The following is a 22,843-nucleotide window of genomic DNA, read 5'->3' as shown; positions in this document are numbered from 1 at the left end:
ACACACACACACACACACACACACACACAGAGCTGCATGAAGCATGAAAATCCACCTCCACAGTTTGATGATTCTCTCTGAACACACACACACTCACACACTCAAGGGTTTGTGAAGCTGTTCTTCTTCGGACAAAGCACTTTTCCAGCATTATACTAAACCTTAACCTGAATCACATTTAAAAAAAGATCTCAGCCCTAAACTCAACCAGTTCCTCCAGAAATGAGGTTCTGCCTCTTTAGGACCAGGTTTTTTTGTCTCCATGAGGACTACTGCTGTGTTATCAATACATATCAAAAGTGCAGATTTTGAAACATTCCGTTTTTTAATTTCTAAAAATCAATGTAACGTGTCATTCATTAATTAATGCAGTGCTCAAATGACCTGATGTTAAAGGACCACTTCACCCAAAAAATATCCAGTTTTTTTACTAACTTAAAGATACAAACGTGTGATTCCATCACGGCAGTGGATCTGAGATGCGTGTCTCATTCCCACAACAACAAAGGATGCTGGGATTGAAAAAAGTCACTTCCTTCAAAGAAAATACAAGCCCTACTCTGCTCTTTACTCTGTTTCTGTCAAGTTTTATGAGTAAAAGATATGAGAAAATCCAACACTGTAATAGAATGTGAATTAAACAAACACAGCAGCATCATAATGATTTTAAGTTTATTCTTCATTTGACTAAGTGGGAAAAAAAATGGGTCAAACTGCCCTTTAATATTTTTTTCCCAGTGTTAGATGTACAGACTTGTACAAACCTTAATTCTCTTCTTTTTTTTAAAAAAAAGGTTTTTAGTCTCAGCTGCACTGAGCATCATGTTGTTCCAGCTCGGCCACAAGAGGTCAGGAGTGCATGTGTTTCAATTACAAACACTTGAGCTGCGTGATGTGTTGATGTGCTACTAAAGACATTTGCTGCATCTAAACGTGCCGTCTTTTTATTCTTTTCATTCATTTTTTTCCTAGCACCACAAATGTGTTCTTTACGTCACCAGCTCCATATTATACTACTGTATACTTGTGCTGCATTTTAAAAGAAAACACTAAACCTAATTACATTCTGTTCACATGTACAGTCATTCGTTACCCGACAAAGCTTATTCATTCAATGCTGTGCTATTGTTACCATTATAGTTTCATCTACTAGTACTGACTGAGAAATAATGCACTTAAGATTAACACCAGCTACAGCTGTAAAATGCTACTGTTCATAGAGTAAATATAATTATATAATCTATAAAATGTGTAAAAGCTTCAATCTTTGTCATTATTCTGCAGCACCTAAAGTATAATTACCTTCACCAAGGAGGTTATGTTGAGCTTTACGAAACCATCTGTTTTGTTTGTGATCGCTCAAGTATGTTCTCAATGAATTTTGATAAAAATCAACCCACCGATGACATCACAAAATAATTTACACATTTTCAAGAAATTTCTGTCTCTTATAAAGGGCAATAAATCCGTCAAAACTCACTCAATTTGAACATTCACATTTGCTATATGTATGCAGGATCAGACACGCTACACCAGGGGTGTCAAACTCATTTTAGTTAATAGCATAATAACCTATAAACAACAAGATCTCCAAATGTTTGCCTTGGTTTTACATTTAATGAACATTTTTTTACACTATATACAGTATGATGAACAACCAGAAATAAGATGAAAAATAAGTGCAATTTCAACAATATTATGCCTAAATTTACCATTAGATCTATAAAGGCACGAAAAGTATAGTATATCGAAATTCACAAATTCATCCTGCGGACCCTCTGTTTGGCCTTATGTTTGACTACCCTGCTCTTTACCATCAGAGTAAGTGTCATCTGGATTTGTCCCAGACTAATTTGAATTTAACATGGTTGAGATGAGCTAATCTCAGCAGACATGGAGGTGAAAGACACTCACACTTACTTTCAATTTAGAGCACAGGTGTCAAACTCGAGGCTCGCGTCTTTCATGCTTTTTTATTAAATGTGGATTTTGAAAACACACAGAGGGGTTTTACAGTTTTCATTTGTATTTGGCTTCCTCTCTTAAGGCTTTACAAAATTGAGTACAGTAAATGATTGTGACTACAGGCCTGTATGTGCTCTTGGAAATTGGGCAAGACAGATGGAAATGGGACTTTGGTATTTCATCTCAACTTGGACACAGTTTTTAATTTTGCCCCCCTCCTGTAATTGAGTTTGACATACCCTGATTTAGAGTTTCCAGTTCACCTAATCCCTAATTTTTCCATGTTGCTGCACTGTGGGAGGAAACGGGAGTATCTGCAGAGAACCCACACACACACAGGGAAAACATGCAAACTCTACACAGGAAGGTGGGATTCGAACTGCGGTGACCTTCTTGCTGTGAAGCAACAGTGCTAGCCACTATGTCACCGTGTAGCCCCTTTCTGAATCCAGTGGATCAAAATATAAATGCTGTTATGTAAAATGCAGGTGACAAAGTGTTTTTAAGAGAGTGCTCTTATTTACCGATAATATTACGAACAGTGACGATTATTCGACAGAGCCATTCCACTTGTAGACTAATTTAAAATCCGTTCACTGCTGATAATAATTGCAAAGTAGGAAACTAAACAAGACCTGGCAATAACTTGTTTTGAAAACCGAGGATTAACAGATTAACCGTGTCTATTGATACTTTCCTCCCACGGTCAATTACAAATGTATGAAACTGTTTTTATTTCAAATTTGAATTGCTCCTGCCAAATCCCAGATTTGCAACTCAAAAACAAAGTTATCGATGTTTGCAGAATCCTTTAATTTCAGAGCTGCTGGTGAAGGTTAAACCCCTGAATACTTAACTTTTATCCTTGTGAACGTTACAATTTATGTGAATACCAACAACACTTTGATTGGATGGATTTCACATTTGATATATTTATAAGTGCGGCTCAAAACTTCTCGCATATATATGTTTATGATAGTAAAAATGATGAATTAGTTGTGGCAAACGATCACTAACTTATTGTCTATTGTGTTGATGATGGCTTTACTGCATGTCTTTCCTCTCTGTCGCTGGAGTTTGCCCCCCCCCTAGATTAGATCTTATAAAGTGAGAACACAATGAGTGCTGCATAAGAAGTGACGTGTTCATTCAACCTTTTTATTTATACAGGTAATCTCACTGAGACTCAGAGTCTCATTCACAAGGGAGAAACTCATCTGAGCTGACGTATAACAACATTAAATTTCAGACAGATAAAGAACAAGGAAGCAGATAAACATATTTAACTCAGAGTCTCCAAAGAGTCTCTCTGTAGTGATCGTATATGCACTACAAATATAGAGAACATGTAGATTAACTGGATTAATATAATAATAAACCTGACAAAGTTGCTATTATTCTGTGTTTTTTAAACAAGTTTAAATCAGTGTTAAATACTATATTGATCTGGAAACTACATTTAAAAAATAAAGTCATAATTCTAACTTTGCTCTTAGAATTTAAAAGATTTTACATTTATAAATATTATATAAATACAATATAAATATTTCTTCATTTGGGTAATGGAACTATTTAATAATAATAATGGAAATGGAAAACAGGGAGAATATGTTTAGGACAATTGAAACCAGTTTAAGGGTCTTGATCTCAAATGACCTGCGGGCGTCTGAGTGTCAAATGATTACACAATGATAAAAGACTCTGTGACATGGAATAATAAAAAGTGAATCTATTACTGAAAAAACAAGTAACTCTTGTTTGGAGGGCCACATATGGCCTGCGAGCCACAGGTTTTAGACCTCTGGTTTAAGATGAAGGGCACATGGAGTGTACATGTGCAGACATGTGTGCTGGACTGTGAAACACTCATTGAATGTGAGGTTCCTCCAGGCTCTGTTTGCAGTCTTTGCCAAAAAAATCTGGTTTATGAAACAAGACTCTGAGAGATTAGGCACTCTGGCAGATTAGATACAGAGAGGGAGACAGTGAGATTAAGACTTTTAGAGGTTTTTTGATGAGTGAGAATGTGTGTAATCTACAATCTACATTCACTCTCAGGTCAAATAACAATGCTTGTGTGTGTTTGTTTGTTTTTAACAGCTCTGGCTCTGATCACATCAGGGTGAATATGTTAATTTCGTCTGTTTTCATCTGTTTTTCCATCATAATTGTTAACTTGGGACAAAATAAAAGCACCTATTGGCTATTTTACTGCAAGAACTCTTCAGGTACCTTCAACATAAACATGGTGCTTGTGCAGTGACAACTGTCTTGGCTGCAAAAACTGAGAGTTGGACAATAAATGCAATACAACTCTTGTGTTCATGTATGAAAAGAGCTGTGATCTCAAAATGTGAGTCATTTGCAGACGAACCTGAACAATTAACTATTTTCTACGGTCATCCTGACTGCTGCTTGCTTTTATTCTACAGTAGCTATAATTTAGATGTAAAAAATTAAACTAAATAAATGCAGTGAACCGTTGTGGGTTTAGATTCCTGCTGATTGTAGCACAGTTGTCTGAGCCTCGGTTAATTCCCCTCTTTTGATTGGAGCCACAAATGAAGCTTCACCGGCCACTGAGCTGTGACAATAGATGGTCTGCTCTCCACGTCCAGCCAGTCTGGTATGCAGGGTAATGAATGCTACAATGGGATTGAATAATACAAAAGCATGACTTGTTTTTATCTGACGGCACAGGTTTTTTTTGTTTTTTTTTGACTGCACTAGCAAAAGCAATTGGCTCCCAGAAAAGTAAACTTCAGAGTCCATTGGGTTAAATGAATAGTATGAGCTGTGATAATCAACACACACACACGGACAGTGTCTTTACGGATTTATGCTCAACGGCCACATATGAAACAGCATAATCCTTGAGTACCACTGGTGTCATGTGAACCTACATTTACAATGATGTGTTTTTATGTCATAAAATACTGTTAGTTTTTGGGAAATGACACTCAATCGTACATAAGCATTTACACTGCTGAACCAATAAGTATTCACCCAATAAGGTGAGAGCATGAATCCACATTTAAAAAGAGCAGTTCTCAAATATTTAGCTGGACTGTATTTATCTTGATTACGGCCACATTAGTTATTTTATTTTGTTTCCAAAAAAAGTAAACTAAATTAAAAATGGCCAGAAAGTCAGCCTGACATCTGAGATCAAAGTCAGAATTATGTTTTCCAAACTATTTGATAAATAAAATGGAGGAAAACGCAAGAAATGAAGGTGGCGTGAGTGAAACGATGAGATTTTAGACATTTCCCTGGTAATTGTTGGAGATTAACCCACGTTTTTAGGATTGTTAAGTCTTTTTAACTGATGTACAGTTAGGCATTTTTCGGCTTGATTCTTGTGTCGGACGTCTCTTCCTGTGACGGCACTCTGACCAATCAGTGGCCGACAGTCTGGCGATGTCACGCATAGTATATCCTCAGCTCGCTAGGAACCTCGCCAGAGCAGGTACTAAAAAAAGTAAAAAGTATCTATGCTTGTGGCAACCGTGCCGTGCCTAGACGAGTCAAACCGGTGGAAACACGCCAAAAGATTCTCAATGGGCTTTCACAATCTGACCCTGATGAATCCCGGTTTTGTCATCTCCCATAAAACCTGGCCATTGATTATATTTAGGTCCAGTGGTGGAAGCAAGCGTTGATTTTTTTTTAAGAGCTCAGCCATATAGGGGCTTCATTGTACACAGAGGGCCCAAGTCTACGTGCAACATCCATGCACACAATGATGTGTTGAGTGAGGAGCATGAACGTTACACCAGTCACGCCTTGTTTAAACACTGAGGTACTGGTATGAGTGCATCCCTACAAACATTACAGTCAGGATGTTTTAAGATGTGGTAATATTGGGATATAGGGGACTATAATTATATAATAATGAGAGCGGATGTTTAAGTGGTTTCTATTTATTCAATGAATGTATTTTATCTCCAACCTATTGTCAGTTAATCCGGCACATTAATTTCTATTTACTTTATATTACTCCCTGGTCTAACTCAAGCTTATTGGTATTGGAAAGCTTTATTATCACAATATGTGACATATACTGACATCACTTCATTATTTATTTGTAAACTCTGCCTCTGATGTCTCCTCATTCACAAACTGCTGTGATATTTCTTCTGCTCTCGACAAAAGAACTGTGATATGTGTATCACCAGTGGTACGCGAGCTTCCTCTGGAGGTACTTGAAGGTTCTACTGTGTGTGTGTGTATGTGATCGCATAAACCTAAACACTTTACGAGAAGGAAAAGCACAATTCTACAGCATGAGAGTCCGACACACACAACGCACATAAAGAGTCACAGACGAGCTGTGGATGTTCAGTGCGACTGACTGTGTGGAATAATCACAGATCTGTTTTGTTTATTCAAGTAAAAATTAGGTTTTGTGTTCTCCCTTTATTTTACGATTCAACACTTTAACACCCCTGTGTGTGAAATGTCTAAAGACAGGACGTCTTCTAGTGATATCTAATGTCTTTTTACACTGACTTTAGCTACTTTTCATTGACAGTAGATGGTAACACTGTCAAACAATCTCCAAACACAAGACAATGACGGCGCAAGAGAGAGCTGGCAATATTACATTGTTTTCCTAAAAGTAGTGTATTCTGTCTACACGGAAATGTGAGGCCGGCGTTATGAGAATTTCCCACTCGTGTGTGTTTGTTTGTTCAAAGGTGAACTAATATCTTTTTTCTGTATAGTTGCACCTGATCCTTTTGTTGTTGACAAGTTGCTTCCATGTTTTGAATACTTGAATGCAAACATATATAGTCAAACTTGCTTTTCTTATGTTAAAATGTCCTTCAGGTACTTAGGGCTTTGTTCAGACCGCCAGAAAACTGTGCACTAAAAATGTAAATAAAGACGAAAGATGATAGTGATGACACTCATTGATGATGCTTTCAGGGTCTCCCTCTCCCCCTCTTTGTGTGTGTGTGTGTTCATCGTTATAAACTGCTGCTATGCTGTTACTGCTTCTGAGTACATGCCTGTGTGCACGTGCCTCGTCCTCGCTCGTGTCAGTCCACGCTGCCTCGGACCGGTTTGGCACGGAGGGGAAGAAGTCCAAACAGACGGACTTGTCACACATAGAGTCTCGCGGTTTTAATCCGGTTCAACACAACGTTTGATTGACCACAACAGTACAGTAATTTGACTTAATACAAAAAACACAGACAAACCTTGTCTCGCGCGCCCTGTGGGACTCTGCGCGAGCTGTTTTGTTTATCCCCCTCCACCAATCAGCGCGAGGCGTAGCTGTGGCGAGGCCACGCCCCCTGTTCCCTGTTTGTTCTCGGAGCTGCTGGAACATTTTGTTAGTGAAGCTCGCGAGTTTCTTCCGAATACCGTGAACCTTTTTTAGAAGAAAGAAAAAGAGAAAGGAACGACGGCCAGTTTAATAGTCCAGAGTTAAAGTAATGAAAGATAAACACGCACCATGCCTACTTTCAACAAAGAAAAAGAAGAAGTTATGGAAATTTGCAACGGGAAGAAGAGGAGAAAGGTAAGCGGGGGTGTGCGAGACTGCAGAAGGAGTGTGGTCGGGAAGATGAGGCGAGCCGCTGGGAAAGTCCTCCGCTCGCTCTTGGTGGAGGACAACAACCACCACACCGAGTCCATGGAGGAAGACGATGATTATTTCTGTGTCAGCTTCCTGCGGAATGGGCGCATGAAGCCCGGCTCGGCGGTGTCCCCCCGGTACAACCTGGTCCGGGAGGTCGGCCGGGGAAGCTACGGGGTGGTGTACGAGGCTGTATCCCGAAAAACGGGAGCCACGGTGGCGGTGAAGAGACTCCAGTGCGACGCTCCAGAGAACGTGGAGCTGGCTCTGGCCGAGTTCTGGGCCCTGACGAGCCTGGAGAACCGACACCAGAACGTAGTGCAGCTGGAGGAGTGTGTCCTGCAGAGAAGTGGCCTGGCCCAGAAGATGAGTCACGGCAACAAGAGGTCCAAGCAGTACCTGCGTCTGGTGGAGACGTCACTCAAAGGTACATAAACACACACACTTTCACCTGTTAGCAGCAGCAATAACAGTAATCAAGTAACACACACACACAAGAACACAACATTCACAGGCACATTATTAGACACACGACACCTAATGTGTTTATTTGTAATGTGTTTATCAAAGGATGCACCATCTAGTTTTCTGGGGGTCCTCAAACACAAAACATGAACGTTTCCAAACATTTAAGGACACAAACAAGACAACAATCTATAACGACAAAGGACAGTCAGCACAATTATGTAAACATAACAAAGTCTCAAACCACATCAGTGCATTGCAATTGTCATAACACTAATGGCCAACCATAGTAAGCAACGCTAGAAACAAGAGTACAAGTCTAAAGCAAGAACAATCATTTCAGTTCAAGGCAAACAAACAGTGAGTCTTATAAAACATGAATACAAGTAGTTGATTTAAGTGACTTTGGTAAATTATTCCAATCTCATGGAGCCTTGTTGAGTGGCAGGGTGTCACATCCAGTCTGGTCCCATCATCTTCAGGTTTCAAGGTGTAGAACGTTAGGAGATGGTCTTCTGCGTACCTAGGTTTAGTTTATTCAGACTGTCATTAGCTACTGTCATTATACTAGACAACAGCTATTATTACTGTGGGTTCACAACAAGTTGGTGTTTGTTGGTTATTTAAACCTGTCTGATCATTCTCCTCTTGCATCAACAAGTCGTCTAACCTGGTGAACGGCCGAGAGCCCTAGAGGTGTTTGTGTGTGAATAGCCCAGTAGATAAGCAGTTTGTGAATTACTCGACCACTCTGTCTATACCCTACAAACAACACCATATTCAAAGTCAATCTTTTCCTCACTCTGATGCTCACTTTGAACTCCAACTGGTCATTTTGACCGTCTTTTGTCATTTCATTTCTGCCCTGTGATGGCCTGTATTTCTGCACTAAACTCAACTCAACAAAATCAGACTTGACACAAAGTTTAGAAAGTGATTTTTGCAGTTCGAGTCTTCAGTCCAAACTTTAGGATCTCTTGTTTTGAAAGGTCATGTAAACCACTCTGTGAGTCTTTATGTAATCACTAAAATAAATCAAACATTGGCTCAGGTTCACGAAATGAGTTGATTATAAATATCGTTCAGTTCATTTTGGTGACTTCTTTAGTGCTTTGATGCTATGCTGTGTGTGTGTGGTTACATTATATAATGTAGGAGTTGCATCATCAGCTGTAAACTGTAAGATGCTAGAAGATGCTGTGTGTGATGCAAGGCTCCAATTTAGTTTTTAATGGGTTTAATGTGCATTATTTATTTATTAATTCTAATTAAGCAGTCAGTCATTGAGTGCTTTTTGTTGCCCTCTGTTGTCAGAGACGTTGCCATACGTTTCCTGTACACTGAGAGAGAACACAGTGTAGCCCTGAGCTCATAAAGAACACCGTGTACTACTTGGTAACTTGTTAACTCATTGCTTGTTGACTGGAATTTTGATCAGTAAACAGTGATATTGCAAGTTTACTTTGGGATATAAAAATACAGCTTGGCCTACTTTGACCTTATATGTTATGATGTTGAAATAGGAATAGATAGTGACTGTGTCTTCTGTCCTCATAATATTCAAATATAGCATAAGAATGCTAGTGGTATTGTGTTATTTGCCTAAAATAAGCATGTTTATGACTCAGTCAGTGTGCAGTTTTTGCTTCTTTTCATTTCTTATAATAGCCTGGCTGTTATGTAAGTGTCACCATTCAGGCTCTTGAAGTAAAATATTAATCTTGAGCTGATGTCGTTTCATCAAGCACTAGTGTTGGTAGGATTTTCGATAAATCGTTTGTGAAGGCTTGTGGATTTCTAAAACTTTTTTCCCCCCTGTTTGGTCCTATTTATGTTTTGTTTTGGTCCATGTAACCTAGTTTTAAAAGTGTAAAATCAGCAGTGGCAGTGGTGGCACAACAGCTGGCAGTGGTCTTCAGTGGAGGTCGTGTGGGGGGAGCGATGCTGTTGGGACAGTTTGAAAACCAGTTTCACTGGTGCCGGTGGTGGAAGAGATGTTTTTATCTAACGTATCCAATTAGGTAGTTGGATAGGAGGTGATAATAAAAAAAAAATCACTAGTTATCAAATTGTGAAGCAGATCTAACTTATAAAATAATGTGTGTGTATATAAGCAATAAGCGTGTATATTGGCTGACAACATGCTGTATGTCTCTTAAATAACAATTAGTCTATTAGATGATTACTAAATTAAGTAATCGATTAAGGGATTTGAATGTTTTTCTTTTAAAAAGTAAATCAAACAGTTTTTTCCAGCTTCTCAAATGTAAATATGTTCCGTTTTTTTTGCTCCAAATATCAATCATTGAAACTGAATTTTTCATTTATCATATTTTTTCAATATTTTCTGACATTTTATGGACCAAACAATTACAAATTAACCAAGAAGAAAAAACATTATTAGTTGCAGCCCCAATGTTGGGGTTTGTGGTTTTCTGAAAACGGCATCTTTAGTTTTTCATATGCAGTTTGTACAGAAGTGGTGATTAAAAGGTGAGATGTGTCTGGATCAGCTGAGGTTTGTTGAGGAGACCCTGAGCTTCAGGTCAGGTTCTTCTGTCTGCAAATGTTAGAGATTTGAAGTGGAAGCGAGACAGCCGAGTTTATGAGCTCTTGACGCTACTGTAAATGTAAGCACAGATACCGACGACGTTTCCTCAGGAGGAAATGTGACAGTTGCAATTGTTTCACAATAAATCATGTAGTGTTTGGCTGTGAAACCTGATTCTCTGGACTCCCCCCATATCCTGCAACATATAATAATGGGGAAAGTGGGAACAAACTGTTTTGTCCTTAGCATAAACTATTCTCTGCTGAAACATCCTCAAATATAAATGGGCTTCTGTCAGCAGTTGGCTCAGATTCCAAACTCAGGTAGTCAGTTATCAAACAGCTTCTGTGAACAGGTGATTAAAATGTGCCTGGGGTTAAATGGGAGTTTTACACTGACATGTGGAATCTCATGTCAAAATTATTAAAAGTGAAAGCCCAGCAGAGCATGTTAGAACAGTGGGTTCAACACACCCTGCGTTAAATGTCAGCTACAGTGCATCGAACAATGGGCAGAATACCTCATGTCCAGTCTAATGACTTTTCCCTTTAACATGCGTTTAAATTGATCATTGCCAAAAAATAAACACCATGTTATGCATTCACTGTTTGAAGTGTGTGTTTTAATGTTAACTTATACTGTATAAACGAGCCTGTTTCCCAGGATACATCAAAACTCTCATACCAGTAAACAATGAACATGTCAAACGCTGCTGAAATGGTAGCAAAAGTCGTGCTGTAGTCACGCATGACTGGACTTGTGTAAGATTCATTGTTATGTTTAACTATAAAGACTTATAGATCTATTGAGATACTTGGTAATGTCTGATCAAGTCACTAATCTGGTTCCCGTTTAATCTGCATGCTGCAGGGGAGCGGATCCTGGGTTACCCGGAGGGGCCGTGTTACCTCTGGTTCGTCATGGAGTTCTGTGAGGGTGGAGACCTCAACCAGTACATCCTGTCCCGCCGGCCCGATCCCCAGACTAACTGCAGCTTTATGCGTCAGTTGACGAGTGCTGTAGCGTTTCTACACAAGAACAACATCGTCCACCGCGACCTGAAGCCAGACAACATTCTCATCTCACAGAAATCTGGTACACCTGTTCTCAAAGTTGCCGACTTTGGCCTCAGTAAAGTTTGTGCCGGTCTAAAGCGCAATATCAGTGAAGAGCACCCGGCAACAGGAGCAGCTGGCAGAGGCAGCAACCAGAACAACATCAACAACATAAACAAGTACTGGTTGTCATCAGCTTGTGGCTCAGACTTCTACATGGCCCCCGAGGTGTGGGAGGGTCACTACACGGCCAAAGCTGATATCTTCGCCCTGGGCATCATCATCTGGGCAATGCTTGAGCGGATCACATTCATCGATGCAGAGTCCAAGCGTGAGCTGCTGGGCACCTACATACGGCAGGGCACAGAGATTGTACCTGTTGGTGAGGCTCTGTTGGAGAACCCTAAGATGGTTCTTCACATCCCTCAGAGAGCCAGAAGCTCCATGTCTGAGGACGTGAAGAAACTGCTCCAGGACATGCTCGCGGTCAACCCTCAGGACAGACCAGACGCCTTCCAGCTGGAGGTGCGGATGGACCAAGTCACATGTGCAGCGTGACGGCCACCACCTTTTCCAACTTCTCTTTATTTTTTTGTAACTCTAACCAGTCAACGAAGGGACCTCTTTGTTTCCCAGGTACGTTCGACTTCCTTTAATACTTTTAAATTTTACATTTATCGCAAAATATCAACATGTGCGTTATACACTTTGCAAAAGTTTATAAACTGCACTATAAATGAAATGAAATCAGTTGACATGTATTGGCCAATTGCATTGATTTGACCTCTCTTTACTCAGAGAGAGAAGCAGCAGTATCAGTGTAAAAAGCTGGCCTCACCTGAACACATGTCAATCCTCTTTACACGTTTAGTACAGTAGGTCAAGGCTGAAACAGGAAGTCGGACTCTAAAGTGAGGATTTGAATGCGACGCTTGCGGTGATGATGCATTTCTTTGCCGTGTCATAACATTCAAAATTAAGTTGGGAATTATAAGACATGTTTCACCATTGGTGGCGTTTTCTGGACAAAATAATAAACTTAAAATAATAATAAATCAATCACGATATTTAATGTTTAATTTGATGTTTAATTGCGCCAGCAAACAAAGGGACAGTGTGTGAGGATTTCATCGATCATCTTAAGTTCTCTTCCATATTTGGAGGAAAACTATAATGATTTGACGCTGCCCCGTTGAGCCGTGAAGTCAAGTTGGCCCACATTTTTGACTTCCTCCTCTGTCTTAGAATCAGGATTAACAGAGTGAAAGTGTCTGCTGTGGTGCACTGACGTCAAGACACAGTCCTAAGCCACTGATAACGTTAACAAGATGACTGATGTTAATATAAAGTGCACACGTTGTTCAGGTATTGTCTTTATTGGAACACTGATGACCTCAGGGCAAACCACCTGCTTTTAATTAAATACATCACAGAACAAAGTTCAGTTTTAGTCGGTTTTACTCATTTAGCCTCACTGAAACTGATTATTTGATCATTAATCATTGCAACCCTGACAGATTTTACTACATATTGTGTCAGATATCAGTAGGACCCGCCCTCCCCTCGTCCCCAAAACAAACATCCTCACTAATAAGTGACTTTTTGCAGTGGAAGTAAAGTGTCGCTGTAAGATTGTCTCAGTTTGCTTTTTAGAGCAGAAACATCTTGTAGCATAGCAATGAGCCCCCAAAGTGTTTGCTCAGCGACCCGAAATGTCTGTCTGTCTTTGTTTGAACTCAAACCAACTTCATTGATGATTGAAGCTATTGTTTGACACTGGGCTGTCCTCCCCCCCCATACTCTGTGACGTCACACCGCTTGGCTCTCGGCCTTGTGCGAGTCGGCAAAGTGCTTAGAAGGTGGTGTCACACGCTTGTGCACCACTGCACACTGGCCTTGTTTTCTCGTGGCCTAATGGGAAACCATGTTATGCAACAGGACCTTGCACTGGTTCATCTGCTGGAGAGAGGGATTAGTGGCTATGGGGGCATTATGCTGCATGTGTACTTATGTCAGGAGCATGTTAACTTAGGAGAGAGCTGGTTACGTCATAGTGATGATGCATAGCTCACCCATGAGATTTAACATCTACAGAGGAACAGAAACAGTATGGAAGCTGGTGCAGCGACGTCATAGAAGTAAAGACTTACTCAGGAGTAGAATGTTGACTGGATGCTTTAAAGGCGTCACATTACCACATCATCAATCCCATTTAATCATTGGCAGCATTTCAACCTGATCATTTGTCAGCCCTGTGTTTACCTCACTGCGTGATGCTCCGCCCTCACAGCTGCCTTTTGTTTGGGTTGAAAAGAGATTATCTAGCACTGCCTTAGGAAGGCACTCCCTTTCAGAAGGTTCCCATGCGCTGAAAATAGAACAGCGTTTTGCTATTGTCGAAATTGATCAGAGAAACAAGTCCCATTGTTTTCTATTTTTTAACACACTGCATTTGGCCAGCTTAAATGGAGCCTTAACCCTGACTTCCACCATAACCAGTTGATACCTAACTCTATCCATAACCAAATCTTAGCTCTAAACATGACCAGTTCCTCAAATGATGCACATGTTTTATTAGTACCAGGTTTTGGTCTTGTAAGACAGTGAGACCACACCCTGGAGACAATAGACGAAACGTCATCACTCTGTATATTCTGCTCTTTGATTATCGGTAAAGGAATCAATCAACTAGGTTCAAACCTCATCAGTTGGGGACAGTCCCACCACTCTGAAGTGTAAACACTGTCTCATTTGAAGTGTGTAGGTCTGATGTTCTCAGTGCAGGAAGTAGACAAGTCAAGGTGGCTCAACTGTCATGTGAAAATACCCCATGGTGATTAAAAGGTCCTCAGATGGAAATAGCATTCCTGAGTAAATCACAATGGATATGTCAATATAAGGTGTCTGTGTTCTGGTTGGATATCTTGGATATTAGGGACAGAGCTCCCATTCCTCGAGGAGTTTGGTCTGCTTAACAGAAGCTCCCACACATCAACTGTGTGTCATACAACTTCTTGGCTGTATTTTTCTACTACTGGACATTTCAATAAACTGGTATGTTAACCCTTCATTTCTAATATTGCCTTGTTGAGACTTTTGTTCTAAATAGTTAAATAAAATCTGTTATTGAAGATTTATTTAGTCTAGTTATATGGTGAGATTTAACACTCATACCCTCGACCTCTGAGTTGAATAGAAAAGATTGAGTATCATGTCCTGTAAACTGTCGAGTTACATTTCTGACCTCTGAATACTTCAACCTAGGCATTAATGCTAATCTTCTATGTGGAAAAAGGTCACTGAGTGTTTTTTATAATATAAACCATCCCTGAACTAGACCAATGTCAGATTTCTTGACAATAGGATTGAATTCTTAAAGGGTTTACATTTTAAATGATTGGTTAACTTTAATTCCCAACAATATTTAAAAGTAAAGTTAATTGTTGTTTAAATGGAGTCAGATTAAATAAATATTTACTATACTTTACTTTACTTTGGAAAACCTCTTGCTAACGCCGGAAAGACAGAATACTTCTTGGGGAGAGATTGTTACTTGCTGGTAGATATTTCCTCCCTTACAGTCTCCACGAGAACCACTGGTCCTGCCAGGGTCAGTGTTTATGCCACAAAAACGAGTACAAATCTATATATATATAAGCACACACACAGATTGGCTGTGATGTTGACAAGACATCAGCACGTTTCTGTGTGTGTATCAGTGTTTTGTATGGCATCACCCTCCCCATCTCTCTCATCCATCCTCTCTGCCTCCTTCCTCCCTCCCTCCCTCTCTGCCTGTGCTGGACAGTGACCGTGCTGCTCGTGATTCAGGGCTTATAAAGAGACTTGCATCAGGAACATTGTGTCCTCTGTCTCTCTGCCTGCCAGCCGCGTGCCACCTCAGTGGAAACCAGGCCAGAGCACTGTAAGCCCTGGCCCTCCCCACATGTACAGTCTCTTTATTTTAGGACACACTGTTGATTCACTGTTGATCAGGCTTTTTGCAAGTTGAGGCATTTTCAGGGTGTTGTCTCCTTGTACTGCACACATGAACCATAATGAGTACTCGAGTTGCTGGTGCTCAGTTATTTTTGATGGATCAGCTTGTAGAGCTGGTGCCCCATGGGGCAAAAGGGCCCGGGTTTGATTCCAACTGTGGTTCTTTGCTGCATGGCTTCCCCTCTCCCCCTTTTCACACTTCACTGTCCTAACTAATACACACAAAAAAAAAATATATATATATTATTAAAAGAGAAAAAATACTGCTAAATAATTTAAATCACTTTATGATCAAGTACAATATCCCAATTAAGAGATCCTGAAATGATTTGATTAAGATAAAATTCGCTTTCTCTCACATGTGAGGAAGGTCCATTTTTCGTAAACATCTCCAATACATTGTAAATGTACGGGAATCTTTTTAATGTCACATCACCAACAACTTTGATGCTGACGGGTCAGATATGGACCTGTTGGAAGTAAAACGCTGGTTCTATAAATTAAAAGCCACAGCATCATTATGAAAAGAGCAAGGGCCAAGTTCTCCGTTGTTACGTACGAAGAACCAAACTGGAACTGTGGAGGTGTGACACGTCGGTGTAGGCTCCACGTGGACCAACATGGAAATGAACGGATGGCAGAAAACGTCAATCGAACCGTAGCGCAATGATACAGCGTATGCAGGTTCAAAAAAATGATCATTAATGTGAGAATACACCTCATGAAACAAAGTACGGTGTGTCTTATCTGACTGCGCCTATACAGTGCCCATTTCAAACAAAAACATTCTCATCTGAGACAACGCTGAAGTCGCTCCTTTAAAGGAAATGGGGGTTGTTTGGAGAGCAGTTATATGCAGGGTACACTATGTCCAGTGCGCTGGCTCACTCAGTGGGGGTATTGTTGACGGGCTGACAAATACCAGAAGAAGGCAATGAGTTTTTAGGAGAGGGCTTGATGAGCATTATTGGTGTTCTTATGTAACTCGGTGGCTGTGAAAGTTTTAAATACGGCCTCGGGGACAAAAACTGCAAACACAAAGTTCCTGCACAAACAATGGCGGTGAAGCCCCTCTTTACGTTCACATACTAAGGATGAGCGAGTAAAGTTGAACGTTGGAGTGAAAATCTGCCACCTTTTTTATTATCATGCGTGTTTACAGAAAATATGCCCAATTTATGATGCACCGCCCACCATGGCACTGCACCGGAGGACCACATTGAACTGGAATAACGCTGATCCACATTTTTTTCCACTCCGCTGTCCCCATTCATGGTGCCTGTGTTGAATCTAATGAGTCGTAAGCTCTTTACACTGCATTAATCTCCCCACAGTCCGTGTGCTGTCTATCATTGCCTCACCGCTCACCACTGTTGCTGAGCAGAGTCGTATGTTTTTGTGTCTGGGTGGATTATTTTTGCTGTTGACTGGATAAAATTGTGTGAAAGAAACTGACAAGGTACTTGGCTGTAAATAATGCAAAAAAAAGGCGTGGTCAACATCTGTTGCAGCGGATGGCCGTGTGGATTTGCTGTGTCACTGCTGCACGCTCTGTCCTGTGACAACATAAGTGCATAAGAACTCAGGATTACCTGAGGGCAGGAAACGAATGTGAAGTTTGGCCTCAACTCTTTTGGTTTCTGGACAAAACCAGACATTTGAGATCATTTCCAAGTTTGGTAAACACCGATCAACGATCGATAAATCAAGAAAATCAACAGATTCATCATTATGTGGCCCTAGTGTCCATTATTAAATTAAATCCTATTTGTATAAAAAACCTAAAGAGGTTCTGAGGATAATCCTGATCTTTTTAATGTAACAAGACTGGGGTCTTGACAGATCCACACATCACCTTTTAACTGGAGCTCAGTTTTATTACAAAGCACAAGAACATTGAACGAATGTCCGCTCAACCTGTGAAGTAGTTTCATTTGGCCGCTGGTTCTATTTAATAAAGTCACCATTATTTTCTGGAAATGCTTTGTCACTTTTACACGAAGAGAAACCTTTCTCCACACACCTTTTTTTTAAAGTGATGAAATGAATGGTTTTGGTGATTGTCGGCAGTGAGGAATGTGCTGCTTTGAACGGCGCACACCCATAAAACCACCATGACCTCGTAAAAAAGCCACTGTTCACTCTGATAATAACAAAGTGCTGCTGCAGTTCTTCAAGAAAGATTCTGGTCTCTCTCTCTCTCTCTCTGCTGTTTTTACTGCGCCTGTCTGACGTTACGCAACGACAAATGGATGAGTGCCGATCTAATTTAATGGATTTTGACATTTTGTTTTATTCTGCTTATTCATGTAGCAGTGATAATGATGTGTGGCAGCTGTAGTCAGAAGCTGAAATCACAGAGTTCTCTGTCTCAAATAGAGCGAGATTTCGACCTAAGTAATTAATTTGTTAATTACAAATTCACAGGGACAACAGTATTTTATACCCACCCCTAGTGTACACTATGAATTGATTTGAGCAGTGAGAAGTTTTGGGATGTGGGATGTTTGACAGTCTGTGTGCTCCGTCACAGCTGTGTAAAGGAAATGGTTGTACCCCTCTGCTCTGCAGGGAGGTCAGAGGTCAAGGTCTTCTAAAGATTAGCACCAATAGAACTGCCATGGTGATCAGTGTCAACAGTTTCATGTGAATATGTAGAATATTGAGGCAAGGGACCAGAAGTCTTCTGGTTTCCATTTTCAGTTTCACCACTTTGAGCAGGCCTTGATTGTTCCCAGATTAATGCTCCATGTGGAGAGCAGAAGAGGTGGAACACCTCTCTTTATTAAATGCTAGCTTTATATGAATTCAGATTAGAGATTACTTATTAAATACTTGCGAGTAAATGCTCAAAGGGAAATGAAAGCTTTCAATAGATGATTGGTTCTGAGATTGACAGGTCGGGCATTTGAATCCATATTGAAGCTGGACTCTGAACCAATATTCAAAAGAAGCTGTCAACAGAGCTCCTGATGTTTTGTAAAACAAAGACGAGATATCCTTCAATCATTGTATTAGTGATTATTAATGGGTTAGACTTGAGAAGACTTGTCATTTGTATCCACTTGAGTTTGAAAGTAAAAACAAAGTTCTCTGTGTCGCTGGCAGTGTGAGCGTCGTGAAGTTGTATAACCTATCCACGTTGGTGTGTGTACTCAGGAATGAGAGGCATGTTTGTAAAGCGTGTGCCTCAGGTCAGAAAGTTCACACAGGTACAACAAGCTGCTCCCTTTAAAAGCTGCAGAGGACAAACACAAAAAGTCACAGAGTCAAGTTATGAAAGATTTTGAGGTTCAAGCTGAGACCTCGTAAAGTTGTGAAATCAACAATACTGGTTGTTTTAAAGAACAGGTTTTTAAATGAAGGAAAACACGGTCCATGTTAGAAAGAATGGATTCGTCTTCTTGTCCAAAGCTCAGACTTTAACAACCTCTGTCAACCCCTGAACCAGAAAAACGGGGTCAGCTCTTTACTGGACACTTGTATGTATGTATGCATATGGGAGTGGTGGTGATGTAAGCCCTCTCTCCATGTCTCAGCACACCATAAGGACAAAAACACCAGTCTATTTATGAACACACTTAGCCTGTGGTAAGCTGATAGGACAGAAACTGAGCCATTCCATGTTGTATACACTGAGAAACAGCCAAGGCCTCTGGTCGGAGGTTTAGAGAGCATTGTTTAGAGAGTTTCTTAATGTTTAGAAAACCCCAAACTAAAACAGTGGCTGTTCTGTCCACAAACAAATATTCAATTTAGTGTTGTATCTTAAAGCGACACAAAGCAATCTAAGTGTTCTTAAAACAGCCTTTTTCAAGTGGCAAGGTTTTCACTAAAGGTCAATTCTTCGTGTCTCTCCTTTTCCCAAAAGTCGCAGGGAACTACAATATTATTGTAATATATTACAATAAATACATGACACGTTCTTTTAATAAGTCCTTTTAATAAATGTGTACGTTTTTCACCCGTTAACACATTATGACAACTTTCGTACCGTGTGGGACGACGACTTCAGCACAGAATTTCAAAGCGCGCCTCACTCGGCATCTCCAGTGTGCGTGCCTCCCACTAAGCTGACCCACTTGTGTCTGTCCCATGTGCTGTGAGGTTATGCAACCCCATGAAGACACTGAACAAACTGCTGCCAGCACAAGCTGTGGCACGTTGGGCTATTATTAGAGTCACAGCGCTGAACTGAACCTGAGCACATCTGCACACAGTGAGGTGTCAGGTGGTCCCCGAGTCATTTTACTGCAGGCAGAGGAGAAATGTTGTTACGCTATGACTCGGCCACTGTCTGCACTCGCGGTCAGGTTGAATTAAAGGTCTGTGGATGCTGATGTTCAGCCGTGAGGACATGTTTGATATTAGCTAGCTAGCAGATCTGGTTCTTCAAGTTCATTTCCCAGTATTTATTTTCTACAATAACCAGGGTTCCCACCCATGCTTTTCAAGGCCCTTTTAGAAAAAAGGAAGTTTTAGAAAATCGGCCTTAATAGACATGGGTTTAATAATATTTGTTACGACGCCACCTGCTGTTAAGCCTACGCAGAGCAAGCATTGAGTCGTAAGTACTAGCGGTGATGTGGACACTGTCCTCACTTTTTCCAAGATCCTAAGAATATTCGCAGTAAAAGCGGCTCTCACAAGTTGCCCTTCTGTCTTAACCTGTGTCAGCACATTTGGTCCTTACTTCTGAGGTAATTGGTCCTGGAAAGTCAGTGAAGAGTCCTTTTAATTTGATGTCAACCAATGTGTGGAAACCCTGATTTGATGTTTCCTTATACAAAGACTGTAAAACCTACAATCAGCACTGAAATGACTGAAGGACTGAATTCAATTATTTTAGTGTATATATATGCAGTGTATATATACATATATATCTGTGCCTGTATCTACATAATATGCAGTTAAGCACCAAAAAAGAAGAGGAAGTAAGGACTAAGGACACCAACTGCTGTAAAGAAGAAATACAGAATGAAATGGAATAAACAGTACTGTTTGCTGACATGTTCTTACTCTGTCTCTGCAGCTTTGTTTACTACATAGACCTGGACGCCGATGGAAAAAGGGCCTCTAACAACAAACTGAACTGTGAACGATCCACAGTTTTTTGGGAAGTGACGGTTGAACTGATCCACCGCTGATCGCCGTCACCATGGAGCTCTGTGGAGCTTTAACTGAGGAGAATTTCAGTATCTGTGAGACTTTGTCATGGTTTTTTTTTACCGGTCACTCTTAACTGGCAAAGGTCACACGACTGGATTGTGTCAGTGTCATTGTGACGATGGTGGGAAGAGCAGACGACACTTCACTGCTCCGTACAACCTTGTGCCTTAAAACACGACTCACAAAGTGCGAATGGATTTTATGTGTAACAGTGGAAGCACACGTAATGTGACACCCCGAAAGAGTTTGAAACTACTTTTCCTAGAGGTTAGTGTTTGCAGAAACGAGCAGTTGACCAACAGACACTTTGGTTTTCAGTGATGTCACACTTTTTAAATAATACCCAACCAGTGATGCAATGATGTCAGGTTAGAATGTGACTGTGTGGTGACTTTCCACATTTGTTCATGTCAAGAAAATGTTACAAGGACGTTTCACGACACCAGGCAGAGGCAGAATTAATGTGAATAATCTTTATTTAGTGTGGAAGGGGGCACGTTAAGTGTCACCATACATCAGTTGTATTGTTTCTGTTGAATCCAAAGAGAGTATCTGATGGACAAATCTGTCTGTCATCACTGCAAAGCTTACAATAAACATTTTTCTTTTTTTACTTAAGTTCATACTACAGGATTTTTATTCGGATGCCAAAGAGTTTTGCAACTTGTGAGCAATCGCCCCCTAAACTCTGAAATGTGTCTGTTGAAACACATTTCCCAGGCATCACAGACATCACTGAACTTTGACCAAGTCTGTGACGCTTCCTGTCACCACAAGCGATCAGGTGTCGACGGCTGGAACTGTAATAAGAAAATCATGGATTCATCAGAGACAGGAGACAAAGAGGAAACAGAGGAATTCACGCATCATTCCCGTATCGCGTCACTTCTCGCGTGTTTGTGACCACATGTGTTTTTCGTGTGCGACCTCAACTCACAGGTCACTCGCGTCGTGTGAACTCACAGCGAGTCCTGATCACAAGACAGTAAGTCATGTGATGCAGTTTGAACCAAGAAACAACGGTGATGATTTGATGTACTAACAGTTTTGCAGTGAATGTTTTTTTTTTTTATTTACTTTAAGGGATTGGATGATTGTGTCATATGAGAACTACCTGTAGAAAGAGTTTCTGTTTGTTGTGTTGTGAATAACGGGTGTCTTTGTGGGAACAGTGACACCAGAGTAGTACTGAGCCGCCTTTGCCTGTTTCTTTGCTGAGTATCTGATTCAAGAACACTCACAGGAAATTTGAAGATTTACCAGCTGGAAATCATCCCTGAAAGCAGTCACGGAAAAGCCATCCTTACTGTCCCCCTCCCTCCTCCCCGTCTTTACGGAAGCGCTTCATATTCTTTGCAGTGGTCACTGTGGTCAAGTATCACAGAGACATTGAAGCAACGACAGCAAGAACATGAAGCTTAAATGCACAGAATAATAAAAAACAAGTGGTAACAGGTTGTGAAGTCACATGAGAATCTTTTGAAGCTGAGAGAATGACTGTTTTCCAGCGCCATGTTCCTATTGGACAACACCAGCTGTCACTCACACTGGCGTCCACTCATGTGCTGCGTCTGTTTTACTTTAAATGGAAAGATCATTTCCAAACTCCACACTTTCTTCTATTGAAGGAGACATGAGACTTGCAATGGAGGCCATTAACTCCTCAGGGAAATGTCTCCCATAGTTCTTGAATTCTTTTTGTGAGCGTCCCCTGGTGGCTTGTTGGCTTCGGGATGAAACTGGAAGACTCAGTCATTGTTTCAGGAGGTAGTCAAAAAAAGAAATGCTAATCCTGGAAGAGGGAACGTATACGCACATACACAAGCTGTGTCTCGATTCAGGGGCCCGCTGTCTTCGGAGGACAGAGACGATGAAGGCTGGCGTCCACTGTAGAGGCTGAAACAAACAGACGTGGAAGTTTACGGGGGAGTTTCCCTGTCGTGCACACATCACGAATGCATACATTCATAGTTTTAAAGCCTTTGCGTGTATTGCTGCGTACATACTGCAGTATTTTTCCTTTTATGTACATTTTTTCAACTGATGTGAAGC

The 22,843-nt window shown here is 40.7% G+C and overlaps 1 protein-coding gene across 1 annotated transcript; it reads left to right on the top strand.

The window, feature by feature from the left end:
• The first annotated feature begins 7,268 nt into the window (after positions 1-7,268).
• Positions 7,269-22,604, top strand: stk35 (serine/threonine kinase 35). The gene is made up of 3 exons (XM_044038569.1): positions 7,269-7,979; positions 11,439-12,259; positions 20,655-22,604. The coding sequence occupies exons 1-2, from the start codon at positions 7,430-7,432 to the stop codon at positions 12,179-12,181; spliced, it is 1,293 nt and encodes a 430-aa protein (XP_043894504.1). The 5' UTR covers positions 7,269-7,429; the 3' UTR covers positions 12,182-12,259; positions 20,655-22,604.
• The last annotated feature ends 239 nt before the right edge of the window (positions 22,605-22,843 follow it).

Source organism: Solea senegalensis, linkage group LG11, assembly GCF_019176455.1.
Source record: "Solea senegalensis isolate Sse05_10M linkage group LG11, IFAPA_SoseM_1, whole genome shotgun sequence".
NCBI lineage: Eukaryota > Metazoa > Chordata > Actinopteri > Pleuronectiformes > Soleidae > Solea > Solea senegalensis.
Note: the sequence above shows the minus strand (reverse complement) of the source record. Positions and strands in the feature narration are given on the sequence as shown.